General features: G+C 38.6%; 1 protein-coding gene across 1 annotated transcript; it reads right to left on the bottom strand.

Annotated features, from left to right (window-relative positions):
- Positions 1 to 651: 651 nt before the first annotated feature.
- smpd2b (sphingomyelin phosphodiesterase 2b) lies at positions 652 to 10,626 on the bottom strand. The gene is made up of 11 exons (XM_003453687.5): positions 10,369 to 10,626; positions 6,612 to 6,725; positions 6,422 to 6,518; positions 5,093 to 5,169; positions 4,571 to 4,664; positions 3,878 to 3,967; positions 3,704 to 3,786; positions 3,439 to 3,571; positions 2,900 to 3,004; positions 2,639 to 2,816; positions 652 to 2,163 (listed from the first exon to the last, which is right to left on the bottom strand). Exons 2-11 carry the CDS (start codon positions 6,659 to 6,661, stop codon positions 1,739 to 1,741), a joined length of 1,332 nt encoding a protein of 443 aa, XP_003453735.1. The 5' UTR covers positions 6,662 to 6,725; positions 10,369 to 10,626; the 3' UTR covers positions 652 to 1,738.
- Between the last annotated feature and the right edge of the window lie 4,403 nt (positions 10,627 to 15,029).

Raw genomic sequence — 15,029 nt, 5'->3', positions numbered from 1 at the left:
GGCGCTATATAAATACAGGCCATTTACCATTTACCATTTGATGAGCTGTATACCTATATCATTTATGGAAGGTTATTAATTAGATTTTGGAATTTGCAACAGAATAACTGCCAAACATATAGTTTTAACCAAAGCTGCACAGGTATACAACACTTTACATGTCAGCGCGTCTTAAACATATGCATATCCAGTTGTATGCCATATTTGTGTTTCGACTTGATCAACTTTGAAACCTCTACCTTGTGTGCAGTTAATGTATTATTCATATTTGCAGTGGGGGAGGGGGGGGGGGGGGGGGGGGGGGGGGCATTTAAATGCACCACACCCATGTCTGAGCTTGTCTGCTGTCAGACTAAAGGTGTGAGCTGGCATCTAATCTGTCATGTTAGGTTGTCGTCTTACGTTCTCACTGGCTTTGTTGTTTTCACAGCCATTGTCTGCTATATTTAATATTGTGAAGGCTGTTTTTTTTTTTTTTTTAAATCAATGACATACTTAGGGAAAGACCTGTTCTGGTACTGTACTGTACTTTGACTGCTCTCTAGTGGTGAATATGTTAATCTCAGGGAATACAAACTATAGTTTGAATTGTCAGATGGCATCTCGTGATGACTTGTCAGGTCTACGCAGAGCCACAGCAGTTTGTAAGCATGTGCATAAAGTCTTTATTATTGCTTTCATGAGCATGCCCATCACAGTTTCCAGTTGGAATGAACATCAAGTATCTGAAATTCTATAAACCATAATAAATTTAAGAACTGCAAAGTGCTTCTTCTCCACTGAGGTGACAGTAAACGTTCAAACTCTTGAGTTACAACATGGTATTTTAGCAATGTAACATATTAAGCAATCTCCTAGGAAAGCTATAGGGAAGTGGTTTGCCAGGTTAATCAACAAAGTGCACTGCACACTAACTGATATATTCTGTTTTTATTTTCTATGGTATATTGTGCTTTGTAAAAATGTGTTCAAAGGAGGTCAAAGTCAAGAGCAGAACATTTTCAGTGTATTTCTAATCTATACCTGAACATATGAGAGGAGTGTAGATTGTCTTTGAGATTAAGACACTATAACAGAGAGCATGACAAATGATACGTGCATACAGACTTTGTTCCTTTATCTACAGTACAAAGGATCCTGACAAGTGCTGTTGTAGAGGAAAAATATTACTGACCGAAATGTAAACCTTCTACATGTGGAGTGTCTGTGTCTTCGATTGCAATGGAGACCACAGAGCTACTTTCTTCATGTATTTAACACATTAAAGACACTGGCAAACAACCTGGAACCATAATCTCTGTGTAGTTGATTATTAAACGCAAAAAGGGGAAGTATTCAATTAAAAACAGAAAAAAATGGTCCCAGTGAATCTACTGGTGGGTGGAATGCAAATCGGACCTGAGGCTAAAATACACAAATGGTCTTAATGACCTTCAGTATAACAGCACAGAAGCATCTTACAGTATGACAGAAAGCATTACAGTACATTTGTATATTCTAGGTGCATCGAGTGAAATCTACGTGTAATAAAAGCCTACAGATCTCTATGTAAAAGCATATAATTTCAATGCATGTGCCCTGCACTACTTTCAGAGAAGCATTTCAGTTATGATTGATTCTGCAATATGAATATAAATCTCCAAATCTAAAATATTCAGGGGAGCAAAGCTCCTCACATGTTCACTATAAAAGTGACTTCAAAGTCGCCTTTTCCACTTTGACATACTTGGTCTCTGCATTACTCCTCTGGCTCAAAGGCACCGGGCTCCTGAACCTCTGGGGGCCTTCGTGAGGGATTATGAAGTTGAGCTAGACGAAAGCCCTTAAGCTTCTCTTGCAGACTACCTATACCCAGCCTCATCTGGTCTTCAGCCTCCTGAAGTGATTTCAGCTCCATTGTGTAAAAGATGTACAGCATGGAGGTGGTCAGCAGCATGGCAAAGCACAGCACAGCCAGCAGGTAGAAGGAGGTACGAGGGAAAGGCTGTTCTGCTCCCAGAGCCAAGTAGGGCACTGCGGCGATGACCAGCTCCAGGAACAGCAGAGCCAGCCCCATCACTCCAGTGCGTGCTGCTGTGTAGCGCATCCTCTCAGCACAGTGCAAGCCCACTTTGACTTCAGTGCGGGCCTCAGTCACAATGTCAACCAGTTCAGCCAGCTTCCCTAAATCCATAAAAGAGAGACAAGACAAAGAGTGGAGCCTTTATACATGTACAAAGCTGGAGAGTAAAGCACTGCAGAAAGTGTTGAAGAGTCAAGCTCTACAGTGGACAGGATTATTGTTACAACAGAACATTAAATATTCACTGTGCTCCATGTTATTTAACCCACTGTTCCTGGCACTATTTACACATGGATGAAATTACAACATGTGGCCTGGAATAGACCTTTTGCAAGAGCAGCCAGAAAAAAAAACAAAAAACACCAGCATATACTTAAAGCTGGCAATACAGCCTGGCTACAGAGCTTCACTAGGGCTGTTATTTTTTTTCTTTCTTGTCTGACAGATCAAAATTGCTCTGATAGGTAAAAGTGGAGCAATCAAAATGGGTTTTCCATTGAATAATTTATACCCAAGTAATTGGACAAACAATCAGCCTTACATGAGACAACCTGCTGGCAAGGAGTGTGCGGATACCTGTAGCAGAGTCCTTATTCTTCGATTGTCTGTCACTTCCTGTTTCAGCCGGAGTGCGTGGCTCCAGCCTCAGTTCAGCAGTGAGAGCTTCATGGTCGGAGTATGGGAAAGGATGGTTAGGAACGGAGCCTTTGGTGGTGGACATGGAATCACAATGGACGTCGGCTTTTGAAGAACCCTGGGAATAACAAGAGGGCAATCATGCTTTAGCAGTTACATGGCTTTATAAAAATCACCAGATGACATGCTGCTTTCACTCACCTTAAATAGTATGTAGTCAATTCGAATCCCCTTCTCAAAGGGTACAAGCTCCTTTTTACTAATAAAAGGGTTGTCTGCTATAAGAGTCATACCATTCTCACATCCCTGCAAGAAAAAAAACTTACTTAAATTCAATTTACATAAAACCAAAGTGTAACTGAAAGCTGCTTCTACTTTTACAACCCTGGCATTTCTTGTATAACACCATTTTACTTTGCAGCTCAGACTTCAAGATATGAGACCACAATGACACAGTAGGAAAGCTACTTTTGAGCCAATCTGTCGTGTACAGCTCTAAGAACCACAATGAATAGCCAAGACGTTATGGTCAAACTTCCTTTTGCATCAAAGTAAATGTTTTAGAGCCTGCATAACTGCATGCATGACAACTCTATGACTGCCACTGTGCGTCGTATTTCAACTTGAAGTGATGTAAATTTAAATGCACTAAAATCTGCAAGAATCAACATGAATAAAAACAGGTACTTGATTTCGTTACTGCACTCACTGTTTGTACACAGATTAACACTTATACATACATCAAATTTAGCTGTTTCTAAATAAGAGTCTTGCAGTCCAGTGTAAGCCCTCAGTAGTCTGTTCCCAAGGTCCTGAGGGTGCATGTTGAGGTCACCACCAAGAATGACCACATCTGCACCAGCAGAGGTGTGGCTAAGAAGCACAGAAAAAAAACAAACCCAAACACATTAGTCTACAAATTAGATAAATGTTACTTGTAATGTTACTTCAAACATTTTAGTAAATATGTAAACAAGTATAAAGAAACAAGCAAAGACACACTACCGAATAAACTGCTGCAGCTCCCAGGCCTGAACCACTCTGTGAGGTAGATAAGAGTCCTTCTCTCGGGAGTACTCTGCATGCAGCTAAAATCAGTACACAAGGACAACAGCACATTGATCAATAACAGAATATCATGTACAGGTAGGGCTGAAAACTGCTGTTATGAAACCTTACATGAGTGACATAGACATTTGCAGTCAGGCTGCCGAGGTTTAGGATAGCCATCCCAACAGCTTTACCACCAAACCAGTCTCCATGGTGAGCCTAATTAATAAGGAAAATAACAACTGTGAATAAACAGTGAAAACGAAGGTTGATATGAGGAGTACAGATAATTTTGCATGAAGACAATGCAGGGGAAAAAAGCTGACACTAATACTGTCGTGCTATCAAGGTTTTGCCAAAAAATTTAATTCTTTGTTACATATACTCAACTACAATCCTGAAAAACAGCTATTTTTACTTTGGTATTTATCTAAAATTTGTTGCTCCTGGTTCTGCTGCATGTTTTATTTATTCCTTAAAGTTGTGTGTTCTCACATAGAGTAGTAGCAAAAGGAAAACAACTAAAATAACTACTAACAAAGAACCTGTTTTCAAAGTATGTAAATACAGTAATTAAAATGAGCTACTCCCCTAATGTCTACTCAAAAAGTCTGTTCACACATTTATACATCAATGACAATTTCACAATATATTTAATACAGTTAAAGCCTTTTAGCATAAACAAGTAATTTTACTATTGCTGACACACTGTTTTACTTTGGTTAATTTTAAAAGTGAAACTCTTACAGAAGATTTTTTATTTGTTGATAAACACTAGTACAAGATACTGTTTTCTCATCATCTCCAGCTCTCCAGACTTACCATGTAAGGATAACCATTCAGTGAGTAGCGATAAAGAAATGTGTCACGGATTCTGTGTTTGGAGAAAATGGCCAGTCCACTGCCTATGACGCCACTGCAAAAGAAACGTGACAAATGTTATAAATAATGACTCATGGTTTCCATGTAGTTCGACATCATCTTACTCTAAGTACAAATCAGTAGTATCTGCAACAGATGTGAGAACTTATCTATTAGAGCTGACATTTTTGTGAGCTACAGAGGGGATTAGAAAGGTAGACCCTTAGCTTAATCACAGTCTTGTTCTTTGGTATGGAGGTCAAGGAAGAATTAAGGAGAAAACGTTAACCCTTGATAGTTTCAGTGAACTTCTCAAACACATCAATGTAACGCAAGCACATTTTACCGAGATAAAGACATTATAGCCTTTTGAAGATATGACCAATCACTCACGACCTTTAATCTCAGACTGAGATGTTCAAGGTTAAAAATTAGAGAAACTATTTCACAGTGAGCTTTTGTGTGAGACGGCAGAAACATTACCTTCTGAAGTAATGAGAGTGAGGGTGACAAGAAGCAAGTTTCTTTTTCAAGAAGAGATAGTCTTTCTCACTCCACACCTGTAAAAACATTTGCATGTCACTCAAAAAATTGAATACCACACATTATTACGAATATTTACCCATGTCTAATTTTAATTTATAACTTAGGGTCAAATTACTTTCATTGCATTGCAGCCTACAATTTGTTAGGGACTTTGTAATTTTAAATCAGTCCAGATGAGACTGAAATGTAGACTTTTAACAAAAGTATTGCATAAACGTTTTAAGAATTAGAGTCAATTTTATATATAGTCTCCCATTTTCAGAGGCTCAAAACTGAATTGGACAATTGACTAAGTAGTTTCATGGCAAGTTGAGGCATGTTTACTTTTTAATTCACAACAAATGAAGCAGAAAAAAGATTTCGAATTGAGTCCAAGCATTGAAATTGCATATTGTATGTTTTCATTGGAACTCAAGAGTTTTTAATGCAAGTGAAGGAGGGTGAAACCAAAACAAACCAATGGGCGGGACAGCAAAACATACAGGTGTGGCAAAATCAACAATATTATATCATTTTAAAAAGACAGAATACACTGGCCAGCTCAGCAATACCAAAACAAGTCTTGAGGAGGCAGGGGTGTCATTATCAAGGTCCACAATCAAGGTCATGAATAGAAGCTAGCTGTACAACGAGCTATTGTTGATTACACAAGATTGGAGGAAGACCAGATTAGACTTTGTCAGAAAATGTCTAAAGGAGCCTGCATAATTCTGGAAAAAATTCTTTGGACAGATGAACCCAAGATTAACTTGTACCATGATGACTGGAAGCCAAAAGTATGGAGAAGGAAAGGAACAGCTCATGATCCAAAACATAGAATATCTTCTGTCAAACAAGGTGAAGGCAATGCTATGGCGTATATGGCTACCAGTGTTTGATAATGTGACTGCTAAAAGAATAAGCAGGCTGAATCCTAAAGTTTATAGGGTTAAACTCTGCTCAGATTCAGGCAAAAGCTGTTAAACTGATCACGACACAAAGCAAACAAGAGTTTCTGAGGCAAAGAAATGAGATATTCTCCACCAGCCAAGTCAGTCCGAGGTGGTGCCTCTGAAAATGGGAGACTATGTATAAAAACAGGGGTAATTCCTGTACATCAATCACATATTGATTATTTTATTTAAAATCCACTGTGGCGGTGTACAGATGAGAAATTTAAAAAAAACATGCAATTTCCCAACACATTATGTGTGACCTGCAGAGTCATTGTTTTTATCAGAACAGTGAGTTTGCAATCAACCGTTTTGTAAGCTGGCTTCCACCTACCTCTTGCAGTAACACAATATCATGCTGTTCCTTACACAACATTTCGCCAATCATGGCATAGCGCTGTGGACAGTATTTGCTTAGATATCGGATCCCCCTGCAAAAATAAAGAGCGTGGAGCATGACTTATTTTTTTGATGGGTGTATCACAGCAATGCATTAAGAATCTCCACAAACCACAGCCACTGACCAGCAGTTCAGAGAGAAGACCCGCACACTGACAGAGTCCATGTTAGTCATGTTGGCGTATCAGTGAAGCTTCAAATAAGGAGTGTCGGCTCACGAGAGGTGACTAGGATGGATCCTAAAGTGTCACATAAGAACAGTTGTTAGATATTACCTGGGCTTCACTGCTGATGTTGTTAGCTGAACATCTGGGTGTGCTAATACACCCTATAAATACACAGGCAGTAAGGGAATAAAAACCTTGGTAAGAAGGGAAAATGCACACATCTGAATATCACAGAAATAAAGGTTGGAGAGACAAAAATGAAAATTAATAAAAAACTGCATGGTAAGCACAAAAATGTGAAAACGCAGCACACTGCAGCCTGACTGGCAGCTGACACGTTCAGCAAAATTGTTACTGACAACAGTGTAAACAGTTTGAACAGTTCATGTGAAATGCTCAACTGGCTGTGTAATATTACATATTGATAAAATGTGCAAATGTGTTTTTGCAGCTGTGTATTATTTATTTTTTTATGTTGTAGATACACATTCTTTCTTCCTGCACTATCATCCATCTGTAGGCTAAAGACAAATTTATAATATAGGACAAAACACATGATTAAAAGCTGACCTAAGCAGAACTTACTATGTCACATGTAAACAGAACTAACTATGTCACATGTTTGGCAAATTTTGCAGAGTTTTTGGTTTTTCTTTTTAAAGGAGACAAAGTTGGAGTACAACTTGCCTGAGAGAGTTAGTATAGCTAGAGAGAAAAGGGGGAAGCAGCAATGCAGTGAAAGAATCAAAGGGTCAGAAGCATCAATGCTTTAGCCCACACAAACCATGATAGTAGAAGCTTATAAACTGCCTGGCCAAAAAAGGTCGCTACCTGGATTTAACTAAGCAAATAGGTAAGAGCCTCCAATTGGACAATTACTCCGATTATTTTTCAGCTGGCAACAAGTTATTTAACCCCAACTGGTGCAATGAGTTTAGTGCTGGGCGATATGGAAAAAATATTTATCACGATATGAATTATTTTATATCACGATAACGATATATATCACGATATACCACCTGACCTGTGGTCATCTGGAAAGTATGCAGTCTTTAAACAGCGAGTGGAGAGTGTGCAGTCTTTGTTTTGAGTTACTGTAAAGCATGTCGCAAATCCGGGTGCACGTAAAGCAGCACCATGTTGCTAAACCACAAGACAGAGTTTCTTTGCAAAAAATATCATTTTTTTATACTTTATTTTCTCTTGCATAAAGTTAAGAGTATGTATAGTGAGAAGACAACACTAATATATTTGCACAGGCTATTTAACCCTTTAAGACCTACCATAGAACCAAGTCCGCCAGAGCTTATCTTCACATTTATTTATTTTGAGTGTCTTCATAGTTTTATTTTTTAAATACACAAATTTTTATATACTACAGGAAAAATGAAAATAAATAAATGCAAATTTGCAAAAACACAGCATGTGCATCAAAATAAACTATTTACAACAGTGCAATTTGACTTCTAAGCATCCCAGAAACGATACAGAAGAGCATAAAGTCAAACATGACTTTTAAAAATACCAACATAGACTGAAGCTTAAAAAACTACATTTTCCGCGAAAATGACGTCACTTCCGGTTTCGGACAGGTAATGGCCTGACTCCAACGTAGGAAGTGTTATGAACAGCTGATCGGATCGGCAAAGCCTGTTTCTGGAATATTGTGTTTTTGTTGCTGCAAGTCTGGAATATTATGTTTTTGTTGCTGGAAGTGCTTTTTATGCAATTTTTTGCAAAGCTATGTGGAAGAAAACCGTGACCTAGGGCAAGCTAATGGAATAAGATGTAAGTACAACTCCTATGGTTTCATATGCAAAAAAAACATTATTGCGCTACCTTATGTGGTTACAGTTCTACAGGGATTTAAAAATAGTTAGGGAAAACGGAGTTTGCCTGCTCCGACCGGTTGTAAAGGGTTAATGATATATTTTATGTAATAATTTGTAAAATTCGGGTTAGAAACGATATAAACGATAGAAGACAAATGGCACGATAGACACTTTTCTATCGTCCACAGGATATATATCGTCATATCGTCCAGCACTAAATGAGTTGCTTCTTATTTCATTAACAACCGCGTCGAAAGACATCTCGTGGTCGTGGAAAAGGTGCTAGTGTGTTTGAGAAGGGTCAAATCATTTGCATGCATTAAGCAGAGTAAACGTCTAAGAAGATTGCAGAAACTACTAAAATTGGGTTAAGAACTGTCCAACGCATTATTAAAAAGGGGAAGAATAGTGGGAACCCATCGTCTTCGAGGAAGAAATGTGGCCGGAAAAAAATCCTGAATGATCGTAATCGGTGATCACTTAAACGTCTGGTGAATTCAAATAGAAGAAAAACAACAGTAGAACTCAGGGCTATGTTTAATAGTGAAAGCAAGAGCATTTCCACACGAACAATGCAGGGGAACTCAAAGGATTGGGACTGAACAGCTGTGTAGCCATAAGAAAACCACTAATCAGTGAGGCAAACCAGAAAAAAGGCTTCAATTTGCAAGGCAACATAAAGATTCGGACTCTGGAGCAATGGAAGAAGGTCATGTGGTCTGATGAGTCCAGATTTACCCTGTTCCAGAGTGAGGGGCGTATCAGGGTAAGAAGAGAGGCAGATGAAGTGAGGCACTCATCATGCCTAGTGCCTACTGTACAAGCGTATGGGGGCAGTGCTATGATCTGGGGTTGCTGCAGTTGGTCAGGTCTAGGTCTAGGTTCAGCAAAAGTATGTGCTCTAAGAATGAGGTCAGCTGACTACCTTACTATACTGAATGACCAGGTTATTCCACCAATGGGTTTTTTTCTTCCCTGATGGTGTGGGCATATTCCAGGGTGACAATGCCAGGATTCATCGGGCTCAAACTGTGAAAGAGTGGTTCTGGGAGCACAAGACATTATTTTGACACAAGGACTCGCCACCACAGAATCCAGACCTTAACCCCACTGAGAATCTTTGGGATGTGCTGGAGAAGGCTTTGCACAGTGGTCAGACTCAATGCAAGATCTTGGTGATCTTGGTGAAAAATTAATGCAACACTAGATGGAAATAAATCTTGTGACATTGCAGAAGCTTATCAAAACAATGCCACAGAGTGCCATAATCAAAGCTAAAGGCGGTCCAACGAAATATTAGACTGTGTGACCTTTTTTGGGGGGTGGCGACATTTTTTGGGGCCGGGCAGTGTAGCATACATAAAATATACAATGCACTTGCTATTTATAGACTAGCATTAGAAAAAAGGTTGAACAAGGAAGAGGGCAGGGGTTCTGCTCCAATCACAAAGTAGTAAACTAACACAGTAATTACCTATCGTAGCCAGGTAACAGCTTAAGTGTTTCTATTAAAACTCAAATGTGCCCAAATCACTCAAAATCGGTTTAATGCAGAATTAGTAAAGAAATGCAGGTTGTTCTCGGTGTTATGGCAGGAAAAGCAGAGAATATTCCCGGAACACTCAAGAAGATAAAAATTTTAGATACCTCGGTACTTCCACTGCTACACCAGGAATGCTTCATTAGTGGAAATTTGATACTATGTAGTATAAAAGTCAAAGTGTTAATCGCTGGTAGGTAAGCGTGGTTAACTAGTGAGCGTAAATAACTGCTAATAAGTTCCAGATATCCATTTAGCTAGTCTATAGAAGTGAAGCTGGGTCTAGTTTCCGTTAACCTGTTGCCGGTTTTTATATTATGATTTATTAATTGGTTTAACTCACCTCGAGAGTCTGTTGACGTCAGCTGAAGTTAACTGGGCCGTTCATGCAGAGATGCGTCGTAAGTTTGTACAAAACACTTCCTGCTGCCGTACTAGCTCACTATCATTGTTACCCTAAGTAATAATAATGAAGACAGCACATTGTCTGTCGGTCGGCATCTCACAAAATGAACAGACTTTAGTGGCATTCAACGGTTTACATTGCTGCGTGGGTTTCCTGTCTATGTAAAGTCAGAAGGAAATAAATAATGGTTATGGCCTCCGGTTTTGTTTTTTACCTCAAAATAAAACCGGAACCTCAGAATTACTTTTTTAGCGAGACGAAATATCTCGTTCGTGTGTATTTAAAATAAAATAATTGCTGGTATAAATGCTTTGTTACACGGATTTTATTTTAAATGTCCCCAAAATTACGTTTTGCAAAAGTACTTTTATTTTGAAAACCTTATTTCCGGACTTAGGCTTCCTTGGCCGCGCACAATTGTGGGACGTGGAGTTCTTTAAGCCCATGGAATCAGTGGAAAAAGCGGTCAGATTGAATTAAACCAGTAAAATTAATGTATGTCAACCATTTAAAAACTGCTACAGCAAAAGTGTGTAAGTATTATGACACAAACAAAAAATCTAAGGGGTAAATGCAATGACACAGCAATAAGTCAGGTAGTAAATAAGTCAAGTGAAACAAAATCGAGAAAAATGAGTGCGCTAATACTCTATAAATACACGGGCAATAAGGAGAAAATATGGCGAAAGTAAGGGAGATACAAATTCTTTTTTTCCTGCGCTATCATCCATCTGTAGGCAAAAGACAAATTTACATTATAGGGCAAAACACGTGGTTAAAAGCTGACCATTGTAGTTAAATGTGTTAACTGTCATAGGCAGCTCCATATTCAATATTCCATGTCTATTATATTCACTATCCCTCCTCTGTACATGTCCAGTCCATGTCAGCCCTTCTTTTTTAACTTAATCTCCAAATTGTTTAACCTGAACTGTCCCTCTGATGTACTAATTTTTAATCCTGTCCATTGTGGTCACTTCCAATGGAAATATGAGCATCTTCAGCTTTGCTTTGTGTTTTGTTTATTTTTCTTAATATGACTGTCTCCAAACCATATATCATAACAGGGCTCACTGCCATCTTGTAAACCTTACATTTAACTTTTACTGCTATCCTTCGATCACAAATCACCAATGACCTGATTTCCACTTGGTTCACCCTCCCTGCACTCTCTGCTTCACCTCTCTTGTGCACTGTCTGTTGCTTTTGATGGCAGACCCAGGTGTTTTGGTTTACATTCACCATCTATGTTCCCTGCATCCTGTTACAGATTCACACAGAGGTGTTCTGTCTTGTTTCTACTGCCTTTCATTCCTGTTCTCTCCAAAGCATGCCTGCATTTCTCCAGGCCCTCTTCCACCTGCTCCCACTCTCACTAAAGATCACAGTGTCATACAATGGCTTCATACTTTCTCAGTATGAAGCTGCTTGCTGTCAACTCTTTTCTTAACATAGCTTCAACAACTCTGTGCTTATGTTACAGAGTTCCTTATGGTATTTCTCATCAGCTTTATCTCTCTGTAGATACTAAAGTTCTGCATATCACCCTCACTACTTCTCCATTCCTTGGGTCTCCTCTCACTCAGATTGTGTTAAACAATCTGATTAAAAAGTCTACTGGCTCTCTCTCCAAGACATCTCCTCGTCCACATAGGTCATCTGGACTAACCATCTTTTTGGCTTCCATTCTCTTCATAGCAGCCTTCACTTCCTCCTTACTTACCCTTAGCAATCCCTGATTTCATAACTGTCCACATTCTATCATCATCTCTCATTTTCTTCATTTATCAGTTCCTTAAAGTACTCCTTCCATCTATGCAGCAAACTCCTTTCACTCATTAGTACATTTCCATCTCAATCTTCAATCACCTTGACCTACTGCACATCATTTCCAACTAGATCTCTCTGTTTAACCTGTCATTAGTCCTTTTCTCCTTCCTTAGTATCCAGTCTCACATACAACACACTGTAAGCCTTTTCTTTTGTTCTCCAGCGAACCTTCAGTACTGTTTTCATCTCTGACTATATGGAGAGAGGAGAACCTGCATGGTAGAGTGGCCAGACAGAAGCCACACCTCAATAAAAGGCACATAACAGCTGGACTTTGCCAAAAGGTACCTACCTGAAGGACTCTCAGACCATGGGAAACAAATGAGACAAAAGTTGAACTCTGAATAACAAGCATCATGCCTGGAGGAAACTAACAAGCTTCATGCCAGGAGGAAACCAGACACTACTCATCATCTGGCCAATATCATCCCTACTAGTTATGGGTCAAACAATACTGAAGCGGGTTAAGGTTAGTGTAACAAAGACCTGAAGCCCTGTATCGGTGCATGTATCGGTGCATTTTGATCTCCTAGCACCAAATAAGGTAAACATTTTTCCCTTTCTTTTTTCCACTTTTGGTCAATTGTCATCAGAGTTAATTGTGTTCTAGTTTCTTTCTGAAGGACTCATTTAAATTTGTTATTAATTATTTGGTTTATTTATTAATTTGTTTCACATGAATTAACTTTATTCATTTTAACCAATTTAACTTTTTCATCCTTAATAGACATTTGTAAACACTGCCTTCACATACAAGTATACAAGCACTCCCACTATCACAAGCACTTAGATTTTCTAAACTTCACTTTCATTTCATGGTTCTCACTTATAATTCCTTGCAAAAACAAAACAAAACAAAAAACAGCATTTGATATAGTGTATTAGTCAATCAATCATATTTGTTTGCCATAATCAAATTAATTGAAATATAAATACTTTTATCACACTTTTTGCACACCATTTTATCATGAACTGGTTAAACAGGACCATTTATCACTCATGTGATGTCCAGATGTCAGAATCAATTAACATAGTTCAGTTTCTCTTTACACGCTTTGTCCAGGTCGTTTGCAATGACTTTTCAAATCCCACAGATGTTGCTATTGAGTGACACACCAACAGTGTCACATGTGTAGACACAATAAGGGCAATATGCAACACACCCCATGAGGTATCATCTACCCATCACTAACCACTACAGTGAAGCATTGTGGTGGCAGTATCATGCTGTGGTGATGTTTTGAGTGGGAAGAACTTGGAGGCTATAGCCAGGCTCGATGGAAAGACTAATGCAGCAATGTTCAGAAACATCTTTCATGATAACCTGCTCCGGAGTGCTCTGGACCTTGGACTGGGGTGAAGGTTCATCTTCCAACAGGACAATGACCCTAAGCACACAGCCAAGATAACAAAGGAGTGGCTTCAGTACCGTTCTGTGAATGTCCTTGAGTGGCCCGGCCAGAGCCCAGACTTGAACTCGATTGAGCATCTCTGGAAAGATCTGTTAGAGGCTGTACGCCCCCATAAAACCTGATGGAGCTTGAGAAGTTCTGGGAAAAAAAAGGGAGAAACTGCCAACAAAATAGGTGCAGCTCAAAAAGAGTGAAGGCTGCAATTGCTGCCAAAGTTGCATTAACAAAGTTTTGAGCAAAGGTTGTGAATACTTATGTAGATGTTACATTTTTGTATTTTATTTTTTATAAATTTGCAAGAATTTCAAGCTAACTTTTTGTTAAGGGTATTGCGTGTAAAAGTGAATAATGAATATAACCAATTTTGTAATAAAAATATAACATGATAAAATGTGGAATAAGTGAAGCACTGAATAGTTTATGGTAGGTTAAAAGACTGCAAAAAGCAACAAATTATAACACACATAACCTTACTGGAAGGTGACAGTGCTAACCACTGCACCCACTGTAAAATGAATCACTATAGACAAAACAAATTTACAAACAGGTTTAATGACTTTTCTGGGGGGGGGGGGGGGGGGGGGGAATGGCCCCAAAGGCACCATGCGTCATGTATTGTTAGATACATTTGTTGATTACATAGTCCAACTTCTACTCAAAGTATAAAATTGCAATGCACATTGGTAACAAAGACAATAGTAAACCACCTTAAACCAAAAAACAAACAAAGAAGAAAACTGCCCACACCATTCAGAATATGATACATTAGATATCTCATTATTAATTATCAATATCAGCACAATCACACATTTTTTTCAGTGAAGCATATGGCAAACACTGAAAGTCAAGACAACTGAATCAAAACAAAATATTAATCTTTATAATGGCAAAAAAGTCTGTATAAAAGATAGACTGAGATACCTACTAGAGGAGGAGTGTTATTGTATCTAGCTTGTGAAATATGACATTCAAAGCCAGGTGCAAGTATGCCACCATACAATATTTTAAATTTGAACTTGTCCAGTGAACCACAGAGTAGACACTCGTCTAGCAGGACCCATGAGTTGGCAGTAAATTCTATCTCTAATAAAAGTCCTGCAATACTTTTAACATTTCCATCGTGGTGGAAAATGATCATCTCCAATACCCCACCCTTCCCTCCCGCTATTTCTTATCCAGCCCTATAAATAACAATCAATGGTCATACTCCACAGCACAGAGACAATAGCTCTCATTCAAGACAGTTATTCAGATTGATGTAACAATTATTTCATATGTAATGTCAGTAAAAAAATGTCTTAAATATCAAAAAGTGTTTTAATTAATGAATGCAGCTTCTCCACAAGTTACAGAGAG

The sequence above is a fragment of the Oreochromis niloticus genome, linkage group LG5, assembly GCF_001858045.2.
Source record: "Oreochromis niloticus isolate F11D_XX linkage group LG5, O_niloticus_UMD_NMBU, whole genome shotgun sequence".
Classification (NCBI taxonomy): Eukaryota; Metazoa; Chordata; class Actinopteri; order Cichliformes; family Cichlidae; genus Oreochromis; species Oreochromis niloticus.
The sequence above is the reverse complement of the archived record's forward strand: the minus strand, read 5'-3'. Positions and strand labels throughout refer to the sequence as shown.

Bases quoted from the DNA above. Each gene is read 5' to 3' on its own strand.
- smpd2b (XM_003453687.5), bottom strand. From the start codon at position 6,661: ATGACTAACATGGACTCTGTCAGTGTGCGGGTCTTCTCTCTGAACTGC. The intron at 5,170-6,421 runs GTAGGTGGAAGC...ATGTTTTTACAG, and splicing joins ATATTGTGTTACTGCAAGAG to GTGTGGAGTGAGAAAGACTA. The intron at 4,665-5,092 runs GTAATGTTTCTG...TTTCTTTTGCAG, and splicing joins CACTCTCATTACTTCAGAAG to TGGCGTCATAGGCAGTGGAC.